Source organism: Nelumbo nucifera, chromosome 4, assembly GCF_055504915.1.
Source record: "Nelumbo nucifera cultivar China Antique chromosome 4, China Antique-T2T, whole genome shotgun sequence".
Taxonomy (NCBI): Eukaryota; Viridiplantae; Streptophyta; class Magnoliopsida; order Proteales; family Nelumbonaceae; genus Nelumbo; species Nelumbo nucifera.
Window position 1 is genome coordinate 3519082 of NC_142652.1, and position 21931 is coordinate 3541012.

Here is a 21931-nt window from a genome sequence, read left to right on the forward strand (position 1 = left end):
ACAATCAAAAAACACCACCTGTCCTCTTGCACATTTGAATTCACAATATATCCCAACCGTGTATTGATAACATCTCCCACTCAAAATTTCGGGAGATGTTTGAGATGTACATGTGGGGCGCAGATTTGATCTCTGCACAATATATCCCAACCTGTGCATTGTGCATGATTCCTGTGCTACTCTCATTTTTGTATTTTTTAGTACATCCAAAGAGTAATACGACCCCAAACATCAAATAAACAAATAACAGACTGCCACTCTCATCTTTGCCATGTAACATGCTTGCCTTGGCCTGGTGGTGCGTAGTCGACCAGTTGTGTCCGGCAGTATGTCTCCATTCTCGTGAAGTATGTAAAATCTCCACTTACCATAAGAATGCCATGTTTCTTCTCATCCACACTTTGGAAAAGGGGTTGGGGTTAGAGCAAGATGTATGATTAATCTCACAATGAATAATTTACATTTACTAGTAACTGTACACATATGATCATAATGGTAAATAATATGTTTCCAAAATTTTTTATATTACTATGTTTATAAAATTATTTTTGCTTAATATGATCAATATATGATATTAGAGATGTAATGAAATATTTTTTACAATTCTTTTGTATTTTCATTTTTTAGTTATTTAATTATAACATTAAGGATTGGCACATTCAACCCAAAAGGTTAAATTGTTGACTCACCACCAAAAAATAACTTCGTTTTTTGATTGTCTTTAAATTTCTATTATCAATAAAAACAAGTATTCTTTGTCACACTTATTTTTCTTTACATGATTAATTAATATAGGATTCAATGAAAGAATGCGAATTAATACCCTAAATATAAGACTTAATAAAAGGGATTTGGATTAGGAGAAATATAGTAATTCAAATTACATTTTGTGCCCTCACCATGGTTTTTAAAAACGAACTGGTGACCGAATTGGTCAGGGGTCCGGTTACTAGTTCGAACGGTAAAAAAATAAAAAAAATTAAAAATTGAAAAATGGTCAAAACCATTCGAACAGTTCAAACGGTTAACAGGCCAGTTCAACGGTTTGCTGATCAAAATCAACGGTTTTGGAGGAAAACGGAACTGGTTAGGTGATCGATTCCCAGTTTTTCTAGTCCAACCGTCCGGTCCGATCTGGTTTTGAAAACCATGGCCCTCACAATTAAAGAACGATCAAATTCAAAACTAAGGATATTTTAATTTAGTGAAGAATATAATTCAATAAATATAGTGCAATGTAAATTAATACCTTAAAATAAGATTAATGAAAGGGATTTAAATGAAGAAATTCTTACTTTTAGAGAGTGATCAAATTCAAAAAAATTAAAGTGTTTTAATCAAACAAAAATTCCACACCCACTTTTAATAATAGTACAAATAGATATATGGATTTAATGTTGTACTTTAATAATACATAAAGAGATGCTCAATCACCACCATCTCAGCGATTGAGTCATAGTTATCATCGGGTTGGATACCATTTGATAACAAATACTATTAGTCTATTAGGCATGTCTTCCTCTTAGTCCACAAGTAATCAAGCAACAGACGAACCAATTAATGTAGGCTATTTTTATTAAGATAAAATCATGTAAAAAACAAATAGAATCGAATCATGGTGACGTCGTCCTCTTTTTGGTGGATGGTCAAAGACGGTTTTTTGCAGGTTAAATATAAACCATTGATTAGAAAATAGGACAGGCCCCTTTCCTCTGTCTTCCTACGGAAAATATATAGAGCCACGTCCTGATTCCTGAACAAAGATATTGACTTTCTCTCACACAACAAAGGACCAATACAGTGCTTGAGGTAGTTGCAAAAACTATCCAATGCCTTTTCCTTTTGGTATTGGTGATGTGGGTTTAGCCTCCATACGGGTTAGGTGGTGTATTCTAGTGGGTTAGTGGGGTCAGACTGACAGGTGTATATAGGGTCCATTAGAACACAACCAAGACAGCAAATCTCATGTGGTTTGAACTCTGAACCCCATGTATCGTCCATATCTTATGTGGATTGGCGCAAAATTGCAGATGGGTTTAGCCCCCGTACGGGTTAGGTGTTGTATCTTAGTGGGTTAATAGGGTCAGACTGGCTGGTAGCCTGGCATATAGGGCCCATTGGCACACAACGTCGAGACCAAATCTCATGTGATTTGAACCCATGCCTTGCCATGGGCCATGGTTTCCCAAGTTCTATTAGTTTCTCTAAAACATATGGTATGGTCCATAGCTTCCAAAGCTCTCTTTCTTTCAACTTTATCAACCCTGGCTTCGGATTCAGTGCGTTTGGAATGGAAGGGATTTTCTCTTCGATTCCACTCAAATTTTGACACATAATTTCATGCTTAACTGGCCATCACTTACAATTGGTTGGAGTTTAAATAAAAATTAATAAAAGATATAAAAAAAAATCTACATTCTGTAATTTGCGAAAAAGACTTGCAGAGCAGTCTCTACAAAGCCCTGTGACTCAAACCTTCTCCCCCCAACCAGTAACAACAACAAGCCTTACCAATGATGTTCAAACTGCAACAAAACGACAACTGTAGATTTTAGCGACGACAGCAATGGTATTAACGGAAAGTTTCATACATCAAAGTGTTCAAAGGTGAATGAAACCCCAAAATACAGATGGCAGAAATTGAGAACAAAAAAGCTAATGAACCTGCTGATTTGTGTCCAAGAATCCTTTGTATGACTGAAGATCCTAACTCTAACTCATTTTGGCAAATTGTCAACACCGACCAAGTTAATGAACTCACTGATTTATGTCCGAAAATACCTAATACCACTTTTTCGTATTAAAATCTGAAACCCAATTATCCTTTGAAAATAGAAATTTTTTAGAGCCTATCATTATCATGAAAGAAAATCCTGTGCATGACAGCGTGACTGCTTGAATATGTTTTTCTTGAAAAGATATCTTTGGAGAATTGGTGTTATTGTTTTTACGTTTAAAAGCTTAGTATGGAGGAAGAATAAGACGTCTCGTGTCTTGCAAATCCAAAGCTAAAACCGGGTTTGTCTTCCCATTAATTAATGATTGGAAGAGCAAAGCTTGAGTTGCGTTTGGATTGAGAATGTAAGGATTTGTTTTGCAAATTCAAAGGCACAACCGTGAGGAAGGTTTTGTCTTCCTGTTAATGGTTGGGGGAGAAGGATTCGAGTACAAGAACATGAGGGTTTCGAACTTTCTATCAATATTTAGTTAGATTTCTTTACAAAAAAAAAATTATTTAAAAGTATTTTTATCAATCATAACCCGCAGTCAAACTTCAGCTGGTTGCCGGTGATGACCAGTCTAGCACCGAAAGACGTATCAAAATTTTAGTGGGCTCGAAGAGAAAATCCCTTCGAGTCCAAACACACTGAATCCGAATTGTCCAAATGTTCTCTTTCTTGTAGATTTGTAAGGGCTCACAAGTTGTATAGATTGAGAAAATAGGGAAGGGGGCATATAAACTTATGTATTATATGTATTAGGTGTTGAATATAATAATATATTAAATTTTAAGTAAAGGATGATTATTAATTTATGTATTTTTTATGTGTTTTAATCAAATAATTGAAATTTTTGATTTTTGTTTATGTTATTTTACTTGTTTATTGTTTATATATAACATAAAATAATAGAAAATTAGATGTGGGTTTTAGACCCAACCGGTCCCACCCTCAAGCACGAGGAAGATAGGATCAGGGAGGGTTTGGATTAATACAATATGCTACGGGTTGGGATGTTTAGGCATAACTGACACTTTTAGCCTTTATTCTAAACATACTTATAAATGATGCTTTCCATGTCATTATAATATACATTTCAATGAAAAATTGTCACATCACTATTTCATGACACATAAAAGCCCACATAGGCCCACACATAGAGTGCCACATGGATAATAATAATAATAATAAGAACAAAATGACCAAACATAGATCTACGACCAAAGAGAAAAGGGGAGTTTCGGACTTCAGAAAAATGCAAAAAAAAAAAAAAGACTCAATGCAATGGAACATTGAAAAAAAAATAAGAGCAATTGATGTCATCATTACCTGGTATGTTGTAGGGTTCCGAATGGAGGAGGAGGATAACCTCGTGTGGGGGTACTTTTGTCATTAAAAAATAGGGACAGGTTCATCCCATTCAAATGAAGAAACACTTCTACAAAAGTAATGAGAAAAAAATCACATCCATGTCATTTTTTTTAAGAAGTACTTTTTTTTAAGAAGAAGCATTTCTTCCCCACTTTTTTACCAAATACCTATAAATACTTAAAAACTTTATAATGTGGTCCCATATCTTCAATATTTGTTGAAAAAAGTACTTTTTAAAAATAAAATCAAACATGGTCCATTTTATATTTATTTAGTGTCGATTTGATTGGTTCCTTGAAAATGTCTTTCGAAGGCTACAGCTTTGTCTCTATATTTTTTATCAGCTTGGTTTGATTTGGTTAATCACGTAACCCCCAACATGCTCTTGTCATGAGTGTTTAATCTTCAATTGATTAATTTTCATTTATTTTTATTTTTTAATTTTGTGCGGTGTTATTTTAAAATTAAAAAAATAATAAAAGGTAAAAGTGTCTTTCAATTGATTTTATCAAATTTAACGTTTAAGTTTTTTAAAGTTAGTGTATATTTAAGTAAATTTTTGAAAACTCAGATATGCAAGTGTGTATGTGTTTTTTTTTTTTTTGCTTCGAGTTAACAGTTGAATTAACAGACGACATAATTCTCTCTTCGCAATTTGTCAGTCGTCACCGAAGTCTTCCGCACAACGTCTTCTCCTAGATAGTCTTTGATCATTCCAACGATCAAAAGAGGGAGGGCGGATTGCGGAGAACATATCAGATCTATCGATCAGATCAATCGGCTAATCTCATAAAGTAAAAGAAGGATAAGGAAGATGTCGAAGAACGATGAACCAGTCCTCGGGATCCCATGCACCGCTAGTTACCAGGCTCCGTTACCACAGTCGCAATTCTACTACGTAGGAGAAAATCCGTATCAAGCTGGAGCAATCCCTCCGACTTGCCGTTTTTGACGATCCAGAAGGATTCCATTGCAGCAGACCATCTTCAGAGATACGGCTGCTCCCTTCACATGCGTCTACTGTGGGACCTCTGGCGTCATCAGCATCAGGTCATTATCAAGAGGGTTTAGTTGATCATTTCAAAATGAGGGTTTATTACTTCCAGAAATAATTAAAAAGAGGGTTTAGTTGAAGGTTGAAACTCAGGATTATGAATCGTCGATGGCCTTCTGATTCCAATTCCATATACTTTATGGAAATCTTCTAGTTCGAATGTTTCGATAGGTAAAATGCATGGTAGATTTAGAATAAAACTGCGCATATTTTATAGTCAAAATACGTACTTTGCCAAAGGTAATAATTTCAATGCCACAGGAGCTTATGTTATCTACAAAAAGAAAAACAAACATGTCAGTGGGTCTTCAAAAATCTTCAATTATTTTTGCCAAGTATTGTGATTACTTATTTTAGGCAAGGTTCGAAGTATCCATACGATCGAGTTCAGTTCAAAGTATCGAGTTAGGTTAGAAATGGCCTAAATTTTATTTTTTTTAGTTTTTTTTTATATTTTGATTTTTTGGAAAGCTTTTAGCATGTTTTTTATTATTAAAAAAATTAGGGGTCCGAAACACCTAGAAACAGGAGTTTTGGACTGTATAGTTTTCAAAAGATACGATACGATACACCCCGTATCAGGCGTATCGTATCGATACTTTGAACCATGATTTTAGGTCTATTAGATTTTATGCAGCTTGTGCTATGGCTTTTAATATGATCTGCTGAAGAACTGGCAGGGAATAAGTGCAATTCCATGGTTATTTCTTGGTTTTTCAACTCCCTGTCCCGTGAATTACATAAAAGTGTGGCATATTGACGTGATCTAGAAAAGTGATTTTCACAAGAAAATGCTCTTCGGATCTTTCAATTAAAGAGAGACTTAGCTCTGTTTCAACAGGAGAGCCTCTTTGTTTCAGCTTACTTCACAAAGTTCAAAGTTTAATGGGATGAATTAGCAAACTATAATTCAATTCCAACCTGCTCATGTGGAGGTGCAGCAAAGGAATTTGTTGCTGAATGCGAGGAAGAAAAAGTATATCAGTTCTTGATGGGATTGGGTGAGAACTTTAATACTATTAGTTCTCACATCCTTAGTCTTGACCCCTTGCCCAACTTCAGTCGTATTTATGCACTAATCGTGCAAGAAGAATGCCACCAAAATTTCTCATCTCAATGAACACCTTTTGTTGAAACATCAACACTGCATGTAGTCGCTGCATCATCGAAGCCCCAAGATAAATCTATCCGACCAAAATTCAAATGCGGCAATTGCAAGAGCAATGGACACACGAATGACTGATGGTATGAAATCCTAGGTTATCCATCAGATTGGGTAGACAAAAGAAAATCTGCATCTGACAAGTCGACAAACAAGAGTTGCTCAAAGAATACAACTCAGATAACCGGACATTTAAACTCAGTTTCTCCAATTGCTGGTTTAAGTCTTGATCATTATCAGCAACTGATGATTTCTGATACCATCTAAAATTAATGGAAGCTCACGGTAATCTTGTTATGTCAGATATTTATAATGTACTACCGAAGACTCCAGAAATTACAACAGAATTATACAATGTGGACTCTATAACAGAATTGTACACGTGGATGTTGTTGTAACAGACTCAATATTTTATGTTCTATGTATTTGTGCTATGTCCATGGGAAAGACAGAAAGAAGGGAAGCTATTAGTGTTGGCATAATCACTAAAAGAAGGCTACGCGTCATTAATCTGACGCAATTGCTAAGTGGTTTCGGAAGTAGCATGGGAACAAAGAGTTTATGGTGTTGGCATGAAGAAGAAGTGGTGCCTAGGCGCCAATTCAGTCAAGTGTCTGTTGTCTATGTTCAAAACTCTGTCTGTCACTCCAAACTTGTGTCTTAAGGCGTGATTCCTGATTCCAAGCCAATTTGGACAAATGATACCTTGCTAGACCAATCACTGTTTTCATTTCTGTTTTGATTCAAGACGAGTTATTAATCTCCTTACTTGCTCATCCTTGAAAAATAGTAAAATTCATCTCCAAGTTTCTTTTGTCAAATACAAACCTTGAAAACTCTTCTGAAATACCATCTGGAAGGGGAAGTGAGAAAACTAAAATGGTCTTCTAGTAGGGGGGATGGCAAATAAGCATGATTTAGATAAGGGAACACTAACTATGGTCAACATTTTTTGATAATAAGGAAAGACCAGGGTCAACATTTAAAAGTACATAGAGAGTCATAGGCATGAAGCTAGGTGTGAGGACCTTTAGATATGCACAAGGCATAAGCCTTGAGGTAGGCCTCATGGGTTACCATTTTCTTTAAAGTGTTACGAATTTACAAGAGGAGCATACCTCTTAAACAGTTTTACAAGTAAAGTAATACCTCTTTAATCATGTTGATGCATAGATGCAACATTGGGGGAATAAAACTCATATTGTCAATCAGAAGCGTTTAGACATTTTCCTTCAGTACTGTTGTCTCAAGGTGTTGGCCTCATACACTGTTTAAATCACTGGCTCTGATTAGTTGGAATAGTTTTGTTGAAGAAAATCCTTACAATGCATAAATGAATAATTCAATCAGTGAAAGAGTAGGATTAATTTCATATGGTTGGGCATGTTCCCTAATATATCCCTTTGCTTGATGGAATGCATCTTATTTTTTTTCTTCCAATTTTCTTCTAACACAAGTTATTTCATATTTATTTTTATTAGTTTTATTTGCCCTTACCTTGGTTTTTAATTGCTGTTTTGGCCTTAAGATGTCGATAAGTGTGATAGGAAAGGAGAGTACCATATTTCCTAATTATGCTTATGTCTTTCGAACATTCTGTCTGAAAGCATAAAAATAACCTCTGCAAGTTGAGCTTTCATGAGCCCAGCTCGGGTTGAGTTTTGCCAAATTTTGATGAATGCTTTTGGGCTGAAAGTTGCCTTATGCCTAGAGGGTTGAAAGGAGAATGTAAGAGTAGGACTCAAAAGGGCCTGCAGAAACTAGTTTTTTTTTTTTTTTTACATGATAAAAGCTTCAATCACCTGCATTTCTGTTTGGTTTTCTGAGACTTCTTACATTTATGTGATTATGGTCTTTTGGTAATGTGATCTTTTACATTATATATAAATATATAATAAAAAATTATAAATATATATAAAAATATTATATTTTAAATAATAAATAATATATTATAAATATATATATATATATATATATATTTATATATATAATGCATATTTATTAATTTATAATATATAAAATATATAAATATATATAATATACATAAATATATAGGAAATATATAGAAAAACATGTATACCGATCGGTTCGATTAACTGCTGGTTTTTTAAATTGGTTAACCGAAACCGAACTGGTACCTTCAGTTTTTTAAAAACACTGAACCAACCAGTAAGGTTAACCAATTTTTCGATTCGGTTTCAGTTGGTTTTTTTGATCGGTTTAGTTTTTTGGTTTTTCTTTTGCTCACCCCTAATGGAAGTTTTACTCCAACAAAAATTGCATTAAAACCCCACACCATATCCCAACTGTATATTGAAAACTAAGGCTGCAACTTGGGCCAGGTTGGCCCTAACCCAACCCGAATCAGGTTGGGTTGATGCTTGGGTTAGGGTTAGAGGTGAAATTCATGAACCCAATTTTATTTTGGGTTGGGTCAGGTTGATTTGTTACATATATGTTGTATGTAATATATCATACATTGATTTGTTTAGACGCATGATAGTTGTATAGTCCCCACCACATAGTATCATCTATTTCTTTTAAGATAATCACTTCACTTAATTCTAATTGGAAAGGTGAAAACCTTAATAACATATTTTATATTTTTTAAATATTTTATTTACTGCCCATAAAAGGCCTATCATACGTCATAGTTGTATAACCCACACCACATAGTATCATGTACTTTTTGAATATTTTATTCATGGTTTTCAAAACCGGACCGGGCCGGACCAAACAGTCAGACTGAAAAAACCGAAAACCGGTCACTTGACCAGTTCCGTTTTCCCCCCAACCCGTTGATTTTGGTCAGCAAACCGCTGAACTTGCTGGTTAACCGTTTGAACGGTTTTAACCATTTTTCAATTTTTTTGTCAGAATGGGCCAACCGTTCAGGTCGAACGGTCGAACCAGTAACCGGACCCCTGACTGATTCGGTCACTGATTCATTTATAAAAACCATGATTTTATTTACTCATAATAAATTATAGTCATTTCAAATACTTATTTTTCTAAATTTTGTACCAAAAAAACCAATAAAAATGTCAATAAACAAATACTAATAAAAAATAAAATTAATATATGTAGTGAAAGTTGATTTAAGATATAAAATTGAGAAGTTCCAAGAGGATTTAAGAGATGGGAAGAAGGTTGGGTTGGGCCCAACCCGAGCCTAATTAAGACTGGGTAGGTTGGGTTGAAGGTCAGGTTGGGGCGCAAATTTGAACTCTCTCCAGCGGGCTCTCTGTGCTTACAAAGCAATGAAAAACCCATTTCAAGTTGTAATTTTCACGCCCGTTTAGGCCCTAAAAGCACTTCCAAGCGCGGCCCAATATAAGGATAGGTTCCTAACGTAAGCAATCAACTTAAGCGCTGCCAAGTGCCAACGACTGAATCATATGATGCAGGTTGGTTGGTTATGAGTTTTTCCAGCATCATGTCTTGCTGGCATCAAAGTTGAACTCAAGTGTGACAGAAAAATAAACCTGCAGTAGTGCAGTGGATCAATTAGCATTAGCGATAAGTGGAAGTATAAAACGTGGTTCCAGCAGGGAACAGGTCATTAGCGCAACGCATTTTTAATTCTCACGGTGAGACACCTAGAGGCTAGAGCAATCCTGAATACTGATCTCAAAGTTGCTCATTAGGAATTATCTATTAAATGTTTGAACACTACATCCTAAGTTTGGAAAATTAGGAATTTATACCCTAAACCTCGAAAAAAAAATTAACTCTCTGACTGGTTCCTGAAGGACATTGCCACTGCACACAGAAAGTTTTAGCTCTGGTTTCACTTCTAATGCTTAGCGCTTCTTCTTGTTGCCCTTTGGACTGGATTTTGATGGAGTAGCAATCAGATACACGAACAGGGCTAAAATGGAGATCACCGAAATCTGCGACCCATATTTTGCCAACAGCCTCTGCACACGCAAATGACGAAATCAGGCAATTAGAATTATATACCGAACTGAGATTTAGACTTAGAGGACAATGTTCGAAACGTGATAAGAGATGGTTTATAAATTATGTTTAGTATCCGCTTGCACAGATGGCAATGCGTGGTGATCAAAAGGCCCACCAGTCATCAAATGCCCCAAAGACATTCAATTGGAGCGGATTACCCCAACCAAACCATCGCTTACCATTACTTAACAGATGGTTAAGAAAGAGAAGACCAGCCCACAAGTGGTCAAGACTTAAAAGATCAAATCACCTGATGGTGGTTTTTAACCAAAAGATTTGATTGTATCCATCACATGTTGATCTTAAACAAACTACCACCACGTGTTGACACTTGTACAGCAGACATAAGGAAAGTTGGATCTTTGGATATACCAGATGCTATTAGTGGGGAGGGGACCCCTTCCTCCATAGCCCAAAATCCTTAAACAAAGGGAAAAAACAAAAAGAAAAATGAAAATACACAAGGATGAATCTCACCTTTGCCTGAGGAAAGTAGGAGCACCAAAATTGATATCATGAAAAAACGACAGTAATACTCAGTCAGTTAAGACAAAGTGCGTTAAGAATTAAGAAGCTGCTTAAAAGATTTAATTCAGGATGAACTTACCCATTCAAACTTCTTTTCTGGAGGTCTGTCAGCAAGTATATCCAAAGGAAGTAACGGGGTTGAATAAGCCTCCTAAAAATAGAAAGTTATCATAGACAAAAAGAACATTTTAGAGGTTCTTCACATAGAAAAACCAGAAACTCAGATAAAGATTTTGTGAAGGTCAAACCTGTAGAGCGGTCTTCGTGGGGATGCGGAATTTGATGACAGCAGGTGCACCATGGAATACACCTTTCACTTTGGACTCCAGTACAAAAGAGTGAGAAACAACAGAGCCACTGCCAATTACGTGGATAGTTGTGAGAAGGAGAAGTATGTTAAGTTGGGATTTGTTGAGTGTTAAAGAAAACAGTAACTCACGCATCAAGCCTTTCCCATGACTTGGAAGTGCTGCCACTGACAGGATCAAATACATCTTGGGCCCAACTATCATCAGTTAGACTTACATCATATGCAGTCCTGAAAGGACAAAAATAAAGTCATGACCAAAGAATTGAAGTAACAGACATGCGACAGCACAAAATTAAACCTAGATAAATGCCAATGAAAGCAAAAAAATAAGCAGGGGCGGAGCCAGGTTTTTTTAGTAGAGGCCAAAAGCTAATAAACATAGATTGGGGGGCAAGAGTTAATAAACATAGATGGGAAGGCCAAAATATATGTAAAATACAAATGGGATTGTAGGAATTTTTAATCCATGAAGGGGGGGGGGGGGGGGGGGGGGGGGGGGGGGGGGGGGTGCATGGCTCCCCTCCACTACCCCCTCGCGCTCCGCCCCTAAAAATAAATCCCTTACATTTCAGGACAATTTAAAATAAATAAAATATACAACCAACAACATATGTCAATCCGAGATGGCAATCTGGGAGACCCTTTTCACTGCATGACCACCATAAGGCAATCAAACCTATTCCACTAGTGCATTCATTATGGTCCACATCTTATCAAATAGTCGACTGACTTCAAAGAAACTTGTGGATATGCTACGAGTATGTAGAAATAGAAGGGAAACTGTTAAAAATGGGTTAGGAGCAGATTAGCATAACAGGTCTGGTAGGAATGGGTCCCTATGGATGGTGCAAGCTTAATACAGATAGCTCTACACAGAGAATGTGACACAATGGGTTTGGTTCATAATTTCATGAAGCATCAAGCATTAGTTTCACAAGGCTATTTTTGTGGCTGATAGTCTTGCAACAATATCTTTGGTAATAATGCATCTAAAGATCCCCCACCACCTCTTTCCCCCCTTGAGATTAGGTTAACCTGGTTTGAGGATCTAGTAGGGGTGGGTTAGGTGACAGATGTAGAATACTCATTTGTTAGTAAATAAAAGTATCTATCTTCTTCCCGAGACCAAAATAATGGATAAACCATGCAGTTTTAGGCAGCACCTAATCAATACCAAATTGCAACTGACAATTTAAATATCTAGAACATTGTTAGTACTAATATCAAGAAAATGGTCAATAGGCAATAGGAACATATTATAATAAAATTATCAAAAAAAGTTTTGATGATTCATATTGAAATGACAAAGCAAACTAGTCCCATTCATTTCTTGACTTTCACCTGAATGACAGCAAGTACCTTTGTATGTTTACCACTTTCACTCATTATATGTTTTGTCATATAATATGCATGACCTATAAATTTCAGTTTTCTTTTATTTGTAACATAGTGAAACCAAGAGAACTGAAATTGAAATACTAGCCTCTCAAGGTTGAAGCAAACAAAGAGGTTGAAGAACCATTGAATACTACTCAAGTAATTGAACTATGAAACTCTCATCTGAATAAAACAAGTATATTTTTTATGGATAGATATATATGATTTTTCCATTAGCACCCATAAGAAGAAGCGATTTGGTTACAAGTTGAAGAGGCTAGAAGGGCAAGGGGTAGACCAAAAAGGACATGGGTGTAAGAAATCATTTAAACGCCAAAAATTTAACAATGGCTATGGCATTAAATAGAACAGACAGGCAATGGCATTAAATATCTACATATGATTTTTCCTTTATTTTACTTATCGGAGCAATACTCAGCTGTTGTAGCCAGCATCCCTCCTTTTGGGTTCGAGGTAGATGAGTCTCACTTGAATTGATACAACTTTTTATCAGAATTGACACAATTCCAGACTTGTACAATTTACTTTCTTGCAGAGAAATTGTGAGGAAGATGAAAACTAATGAATTGTTTCAAATTCTAAGCATGACACAAGTTTGAGGAGGCTATGATTGAAAGTGGATGGCTTACCATTTACTGACTCCCAGTTAGATTGTTCTGGAAGTCTGAATATATGCCATTTTTATCTTTTCTTGTATTAATTCTTCCTTTTTCAAATAAAAAAAGTGTTCCTTGTTTCATTGGCCACATGCCTTGCCTTGCACCTTAGGAGCTAGGAAGCCTTGCACTTGGTTTCGCCTCACTTTAGGAACCAATGTTTTAAAATGCGTGGGAGGCGTACCCCTTTCAACTAATGTTTTTTTTTTTTTTGATAAATGACCCCTTTCAACTAATGTTATGCATCTTTATTCTTCTTAATATAAAAGATTTTTATTAAAAATAAAGAAAAAATGAGATCCCCCCTTCCTCTTCATCCTCCTCCCCTTCCTCCCTAACCCCCCTCCTCCCCTTCCTCCCTAACCCCCCTCCTCTTAAGGAGGCTTACGCCTCTTGCATTCTGAACTATGCCTCATGCCTCAAGGTAGTGGAATGCCTCGTTGTCACAGGTGACTCCTTCGTCGCGCCATCAAGCACCTACAGTGAGCCATCAGAGTGCCAACCGCGCGCCTTCATGGTGTCAACATGTGTGTCATGGGTGGGCTTTGCTTGTATTTTGTAAGGGGGACCGTCAATGGCGTTATTGTAATTACTTAGTATGCTTTTCCATCATTTTGATGTTTCCTATTGTCACTCCCCCAAAAGCTTAACGTACTCTTTGAGGGGAGGTAGGTAGTCGAGTGAGCTCATAAGCGTGTAAAGGTTAAGCACGAGATCCCCTCGACACTGTACTGTGTGCTTGTGCTTACCACTGATTAATGCAATACAAATAGCCTTTTGCTAATTTGTATGCCATCTTGTTGCCTTTGTGTGTGTGTTTGCTTTGTTTCGTAGGCTTACTCGCCCATTTCGAGTGTCACACGGGGCCCCAACGATTACCCCCGTGACAGTTGGTATCAGAGCAAGAGATCCTACAAACACTCAGGACCTTGTCTTCGTCCCTACATCAACCCAATGAAGAGCAATCGAGGCATTTCCGATGACACACCACATGGGCGGATTCAAGCCCACGACACTGATGAAGCTCCACTTGACGAACCTACCAAGACACAAGCCCCAAAGGGGCGTACAACTAAAGCTAGCAAGCACGACAAATCAGTCGACCAACTAGCTACCGTGGACATGCGCCTCCTACATTGCGAGGTGACAGTGGGAGAAACCCGAGATCGGGTTGATGAACTCCACCTCAACCTAGAGACGGTTGAGAATGCAGTGGTGGAATTAGAAGGACGTTTCAATGGCGCCTTCAGTGACATGCACACCACCATACAGAATTCGGGAACTGGGCCTTCCCAAAGCAGCCTACAGGGCTTGCTAGACAGATTCCAAGCGCAATTGGATGAGATGAGAGATGAGATGACTCTCCTAAAGAGGGCAGTGGCCAACACACCTAGCACTCCCTCCACCCTAGCTTCCATGAACATCAAGATCCGAGAGCCAACACCTTACTCGGGTGCTCGGGATGCTAGGGAGCTTGACAACTTCTTGTGGCAATTGGAGCAATATTTCTCTGCCACTGGCATCATTGACAACCAAACTCAGGTACGTACAGCTGCTATGTATTTGACTGATATCGCAATGTTATGGTGGCGTAGGTGTTGCCAAGACATTGAACGTGGAATCCGTACCATCGACACTTGGGTTGGATTCAAGCATGAGATCAAGCGGCAGTTCTACCCAGAAAATGTGGAGTACTTGGCGCGCTGAAGAATGAAGAATCTCAGACATCAAGAATCACTACATGACTATGTCAAGGAGTTTTCGGCCTTGACGCTGGAGATCACTGACATGTCAGACAAGGATCTTCTGTTCAATTTTATGGACGGTCTCAAGCCATGGGCTGAGCTCAAACTCCAGCGACGTGGGGTTGAGGACCTCGCCACCGCCATGGCCATAGCTGAACAGCTTGTTGATCTGAGAACACCTAAGGAAGATGTGCAAAGACCATCCAGCCCAAGTACCATGAGTCTGAGTGGGGGAGATCCACAATCAACCCCTACAAAAGGAGAAGCCAGTGCCTGCGGACAAGCCCTACAATTACCAACAAGGGAAGAAGCCACAAGGAGGCCCAAGCTACCAGGGCCACCAATCCACTAGGAGACCTCCTCCTGCGCCTTGTTACCTTTGCAACGGGAAGCATTGGACGAGTGACTGTCCAACCCGAAAGAAAATAACTGCCCTCATTGCCAAACTCAGCGATAGTGAAGAGAGCGATGAGGAGAAACCCATAGCGGCGCCAAGAGTAGGCGCCCTCCAACTCATCAATGCCATGGTCAAGAAAGAGGCCACATCAAAGCGGCCCACCAAAGCCCACAAGGGGCTGGGTTATGTAGACATCACCCTCGGCGGGAGGCCGACCCAAGCCTTGGTGGACATTGGGGCCACCCACAACTTCATTTCGCTTGCGGAGGCAAAGCGACTCGGCTTGACCACCACCAAACAAACTGGGTGGGTCAAGGCTGTCAACTCCGGGGCCAAAGCAGTAGAGGGCACGGCCCGTGGAGTAGAACTCCGAGTTGGACCATGGAAAGGACCCATCAATCTATTTGTGGTTCCCTTGGATGATTTTCAGGTGGTTCTTGGAGTGGAGTTCCTCAAGCAGGCGGAAGCAGCACTTATGCCACACATCAACAGTTTGCTTATTCTGGACGAACACTCCCCTTGCATGGTTCCTGTCTCATCAGCCTTGCAGATACTTGGGAAGCAGCTTTCAGCCTTGCAGTTGTACCAAGAAACTATCAACCATAAAGACAGCTCTGCGTCAACAAGGAAGAACCCCTGTCAAGTACCTCACATCGACACTGGGACTGGTTGGGAAGTCGTCACCAGGAAGAAGTCACCCCCAAGACAGTTCCATTTCCAGCGCCAACACCAATGCCAGCGCCCAAGTCAACACCAGCAGCAGCATCAGCTTCAACACCAACCACATCAGCAGAAGTCGACTTCGCAGCAGAAGCCGCAAGTGCCCGCAATTGGTGGGCCCAACAGAAGAAGACCCAAGGCCGTGTCAAACCTTGCCCACATCTACTACCACAACCACCGGGGAGAGCGAGTGCCACCCAAGCCATCTAGGGACCACATTCACATCATCCCTAAGGCTAGTTCCCGTAGTAGCCCTGTGAGTTACCCTTGGGGAAAAATGCATGGGAATCCATACCTTAATAATCCAAAACACCATTTTGATCCTTACCTGGCCCAAACCTACCCCTTAGCCAAACAGAACCAGCCACTAACATACCTTGAGGCTGCCAGGAAAGGACTTAGCCATAGGAAACCCCAACAGAATAAGCCAACCCAACCATGCCACCAAAATATACACCTCGGCCTTGGACGACAGCCGGTTCGGGGAGCAGCAGAAGAACCCTCCTTCCGCAACAGTGACTCTAAGGGACCAGCCGAAGCCGATCTCCGAGGACGTAGATCGAATTGAGTGGGGGAGAATGTCACAGGTGACTCCTTCGTCGCGCCATCAAGCACCTACAGTGAGCCATCAGAGTGCCAACCGCGTGCCTTCATGGTGTCAACATGTGTGTCATGGGTGGGCTTTGCTTGTATTTTGTAAGGGGGACCGCCAATGGCGTTATTGTAATTACTTAGTATGCTTTTCCATCATTTTGATGTTTCCTATTGTCACTCCCCCAAAAGCTTAACGTACTCTTTGAGGGGAGGTAGGTAGTCGAGTGAGCTCATAAGCGTGTAAAGGTTAAGCACGAGATCCCCTCGACACTGTACTGTGTGCTTGTGCTTACCACTGATTAATGCAATACAAATAGCCTTTTGCTAATTCGTGTGCCATCTTGTTGCCTTTGTGTGTGTGTTTGCTTTGTTTCGTAGGCTTACTCGCCCATTTCGAGTGCCGCACGGGGCCCCAACGATTACCCCCGTGACATCGTGTCATGCCTCCGCATTTTAAAACATTGTTAGGAACACCAGAAATAAAGATAACATGTAAGAAAGAACTATAGATTATAGGAACCTTTTTATGTGTTGTGAAGCAGTCATGGTGACAGAGTAATCAAGTTTGGTGAGGCCAATATTAGATTGTCCTAGACTGCCACTTGAAGCAAGAAAGGTTCAAAGTATTGATGTGAAACACCCCGTATTGAGTATCATTGGCTTCCATACACCTGTTTACAGGTGTTTTTGAGGAAATACATTTTTAATTGATTATTTATTAAATTATATAAAAGCATGTATAAAAATGAACTTAAAAAGAAACTAAAAAAACCGCAGGGCCTAAAAAGTATAGATACACCCCTGCCGAAACTGTTGGGTGTATCCATACTTTGAACCTTGGAAGCGAGCATTCAGAAACTACAAAGGTCTCACCGAGGCTGGGACCTGTGATAGTCATTACTGAAGCCAAAGCATCTCCTAGGTATCAGTTAGGCAAGGCAATATCATAATACGGCTCTTAATCCCTCTATCTGTATTTCACTTCTGCACTTCACGTTGAACAAGGAAAGCCCAATTGTTGCTTAGGTGTCACAGGGCCACCTTAACTACACCACAAAGGATCTATATTTCAGAACAGAAAACGTGATTTTTAAATTGTAGAATAAAAAGCTACTAAGTTTCTAGTAACCAAAAGTTTTGCAGTGGAATAGTAAGCAAAAGTAGGTACCGGTTACCGGATCTGATAAAAAGCCTAAGGATTATAAATCATAACTAATATTGAATACAACAAAAAAAAAAGTCCAGATCAACTCACTATAGCTATTCTATATGTTTGACAACAAAGTTTTATCCATTGTGTTCATGCATGTCTAATTGTTCGAAACCAAGGTATAATTCCAATAAATTCTACAAGATAAGGTCAACACAGAAACCGCGGCAGGAGAAGTAAAAGGGTTAGGGAGAAGAACTGAAATATGATCCATAGAAATGCTGATCAATATGAACAGAGGAAGTTAACTAAGATGCACATAGTTTGAAGACATGTTATCAAATGCTAGAGTAGGAGAAAAAAAGTCGAAAATTAAATTGGCCAAAAAGAACTATCCAATAAATAAAGGAGAGATGACAATCAAGGCCAAAAGTACAGTTCCACAACCAGTTGGCTATTAATAACGTATTAGCTTACCCAATTCCACAAATCAGATTAGTTAACAGTAAAAAGGGAGAACTCAGAGCGATTTTCTGTGATTCACAAACAGAAATCAGGAAGGAATATACAATCAAGAAGTTCAACAGGAGAAAATGTAATGAATAAAAGAAAATCCATCAAAGAAGACAACTGACGAGAAAAAAGAAATTAGGAGTTGGATCAATTGACGAGAAAAGAAATAACGGGGATCGTGGAAAACCTACGCGGATCCTCGGTTGTAGATGTCGATCGAGACCGAGACGCGTTCGGCGCCGGACTTGAGCCTGGTAAGGACAGCCTTCTTATTAGCAACAATGAAGGGAGAATCAGAGCTTGCAAGTGCCGCCGAAACGAGGAAGAGAGCTACCAGGAGAACAGAAATGCAGGTAACCATTTTCAGACTCGTCATGGCGGCTTAGTTGAATCTGAAGAAATGGGAATTTTATTGGATCGCGAAACTCGGGACACGACGACGATGCAGACAGGAGATGGGGGAGGAGAAACTTGGAAGAGAAGAACTAGGGCTTAAGTGTAATGTTTGATTACGGGCTACTACTAATCAACCTGAGTTATGGACTTCTGGCTAATTAATCATTTTTGCCAAAAACATTTGCTAATTTACTATATACTAAAAATTAGTAATTAGAATATACAACATGGCAAATACACTAACTCGTGGCAGCCTGAAACCAGGTTCAAAGTATCGAGATCGGCCTCTATCGGTTTTTTTTGGGTAAAATACAAAAACCTTTCCTAAAATTTCTGACAATCATAAAAATCTCTTTTATAATTTTATTTTAATGAAAACTTCCTTTGAATTTTTAAAAAGTTTGACAAAAACCTCCCTTCTGCCAATGACTCAGAAAACGTGATATCAATACATAATTTTATTCTAAATACTTATTTTACCCTTTTATAAATTAATTTGCATACATTTATACCAAAATATCATGTCGACCTGTTATTCTCTTTTCCTCTCCGACAACCTCTTTCCTATCCCGGAATTCCACCGTCTGAAGAGGAGAAAGGCGGCAGCTCTTTCAATCTTTCAATCCAAATCCAAACGGAACACAACTCTTTCAATTTTCTCCCTACCAGTAAGAGGCTCTCTGGCTATTGAGAAGGGATGTCGATGGACTGCACAAGGACTTCAGTCACCGACGAGCTGCGGAAGAAGCTAAAGAATCTGATGATGAACTTCCAGAAGCTGAGGCAGCAAATGATGGCAAAGTATAAGGAGATGGTGAGTCGTCAATATTTTACGATAACAAGAGAGTAACCGAAGGAAGAGGTGATAGAGAATATTATATCGAGTGGGGGAGGAACGGGAGGGGCGGAGTTGCTACAAAGGGCAATGTAGGAGCACAGGAGGGAAAAGGTTATTGAGACGGTGTTGAAAATACAAAACATGCACGACGCGGTGAAGGAGGTTGAGAAGAGCCTTCTTAAGTTGCACCAGGTGTTCCTGGACATGGTGGTGATGGTGGAACCTCAGGGAGAGCAATTGGACGACATCCAACACTATGTCAAGATTCATGAATGCTACTGAGTATGTGAAGGACAGGATATGCGACCTTAGGACTGCTAATTAAGAACCACCAGAAGAGCAACAGGAAGTGGATGTGTGTGGGGTTGGATGCAAATGAGGACTAAGGAAAAGCGTTAAGAGAAGAAGAGATCTCCAATCCTGGGTTCCACATACGTACTCCATTGGTCCTAGGTTCCACAAGAAACTCGTCGTTGGATACTCTTTCAACGTTGAAGAAGATGAAGAGCTTTTTGCAGCCAAAACTTGAAGGATTGGCTAAGCAATAGATTGATTTAACCATTTAGAACCCAATTTCTAAGTCATTTTCTTTACTACACAAGGATTAGGAAGATGATTTTCTGCTGCACGTTTTTGAAATCCACCTTCCGATTCTTCTTCCTTCTATTTCTCTTTCCATCGTTTCCACCTCCCAGTTCCTTCTTTGCTTAAATCTTTTTTAGGTAGGTATATTTCCAATTTTTTACTGTTTTTCTTCTAACTCGGACCTTTTTCGTGAGAGGTTTGAGCAATTAGATTGGGAGGAGCCACACACTCTCCATTTTCGTAGAGCATGGCTCCATTTTCGTAAAGCAAGAGCCGCCTTCCTTTTTCGTGAGAGGAGGAACTACACACTCTCATGCCATATATATATATATATATATATATATATATATATATATATATATATATTTAACTCCAATCGCCCAATGGGCAATGGCCATCCTTGTAGTGATCTTTTCCCGCCCTTTTCTTCTATTGCGACCTGTGAGTGACGACGGTCTTGCTTTTCACTCTGTTCAATCGTTGGAGTGGAGACAGAGCAAGGTAGACGTGAGGCCGACTGGCTAGTAGCCATCCTACGAAGAGCTTGCAGTTTGGCGACGAGGCCCCCACAGACCAACCCATGGAGAGGCTGCAATCTTTTGATTTCTTTTTGCTCTGACAAAAAAATAACAAATGTGAATAAGATGATAGATTGAGGGCAAATAAGGTATTTTACAAATTCATCAAATGACGTTTCAAGAGTAATTTTGTAAATATAGACGTTTTCCGTCTGGGTCTGGATCATTGACGGAAGGGAGGTCTTATCGAGTTTTTTAAAAATTTAAGGGAGATTTTTGCTAAAGTGAAACTACAGAGGAGATTTTTATGATTGTCAGAAAATTCAGGGGAATTTTTTATATTTTACATTTTTTTGTGTTTTATTTTTTTTTATATTTCTTCGAATTTGGTTCAGCGGGTCGATTAAGGCCCGATTACCTCTGAACCATGGTCTGATTCGAAATACTTCCTATAGGCATGTATCGAAGAGGCCACAATATATTTTGAACCTTGGCCTGAAAGGCTGAAATCGGATTTAGATCTCAAAAGGTCGTGCTAACACTCAATTTTTAAAAATCGGATCGGACACCGAACCATTTTGCCAGCCGTTCCTGAGTCAAATGGTCAAATCATCTGATTTGAATAAATGGCCTGTTCTGATTTAAAAATTAAAAAATATAATTAATATAAAAAATAGTTAAAAATCAGTATCCAGATTGATAGGTCATTGACTAAATCAACGATTTTTGGTCCAAGAATACTTTTAAGATGAAATGGAACCAATTGCATGATAATTTCCACATCAGTCCAATCATCTGATCTGATCAGATTTTTAAAATCATGCTCTTTGCATAATCTCTTATAGCTTTGCGTTGAGAATATCTTATACAAATATCCAGACATATCCCACCATTATTTATTTATTTATTTGAATTCCTCACAAAATTAGCCTTACATCACCTTTCAAAGAAGTATAAATACAAATATATATGATATAAATATATACAAAATAATATAAAATACAAGATTTTACACCACAAATTTGTATTTATACTCCTTCCAAACTGAGCCATATAAGACAAATTTATACTACTTATCAGCAATATCCCGAATACAAACAATGCATCTCATGTTTTGAGGACAGATGGCATAAACTATGATATTAGCAAATAGCAACATTGTTTTTGTTTGTTTTGGATGTTCAGGTCCGGTCCAGTTTGATTTGAAGACCAATTCATTAAATTATAAATTTATAATACGAGAAATTCTCACATCAGTCCAAATCATTTTAATATAGAAACCAATTCAGATCGTTTTAGTATGGTTTGATATA

The 21931-nt window shown here is 38.6% G+C and overlaps 1 protein-coding gene and 1 pseudogene across 1 annotated transcript; one reads left to right on the forward strand and one right to left on the reverse strand.

Annotated features, from left to right (window-relative positions):
* Positions 1-9932: 9932 nt before the first annotated feature.
* LOC104591811 (uncharacterized) lies at positions 9933-18803 on the reverse strand. Its single transcript, XM_010250851.3, has 6 exons — positions 18473-18803; positions 11238-11336; positions 11047-11155; positions 10878-10949; positions 10748-10753; positions 9933-10227 (listed from the first exon to the last, which is right to left on the reverse strand). The coding sequence occupies exons 1-6, from the start codon at positions 18655-18657 to the stop codon at positions 10111-10113; spliced, it is 588 nt and encodes a 195-aa protein (XP_010249153.1). The 5' UTR covers positions 18658-18803; the 3' UTR covers positions 9933-10110.
* Positions 18804-18942: 139 nt separating this feature from the next.
* On the forward strand, positions 18943-19901 carry LOC148791969 (syntaxin-related protein KNOLLE pseudogene; annotated as a pseudogene).
* Positions 19902-21931: the final 2030 nt, after the last annotated feature.

Bases quoted from the DNA above. Each gene is read 5' to 3' on its own strand.
- LOC104591811 (XM_010250851.3), bottom strand. From the start codon at position 18,657: ATGACGAGTCTGAAAATGGTTACCTGCATTTCTGTTCTCCTGGTAGCT. The intron at 11,337-18,472 runs GTAGGTTTTCCA...TTGTCCTTTCAG, and splicing joins ATCTACAACCGAGGATCCGC to GACTGCATATGATGTAAGTC. The intron at 11,156-11,237 runs GTGAGTTACTGT...CGTAATTGGCAG, and splicing joins TCATGGGAAAGGCTTGATGC to TGGCTCTGTTGTTTCTCACT.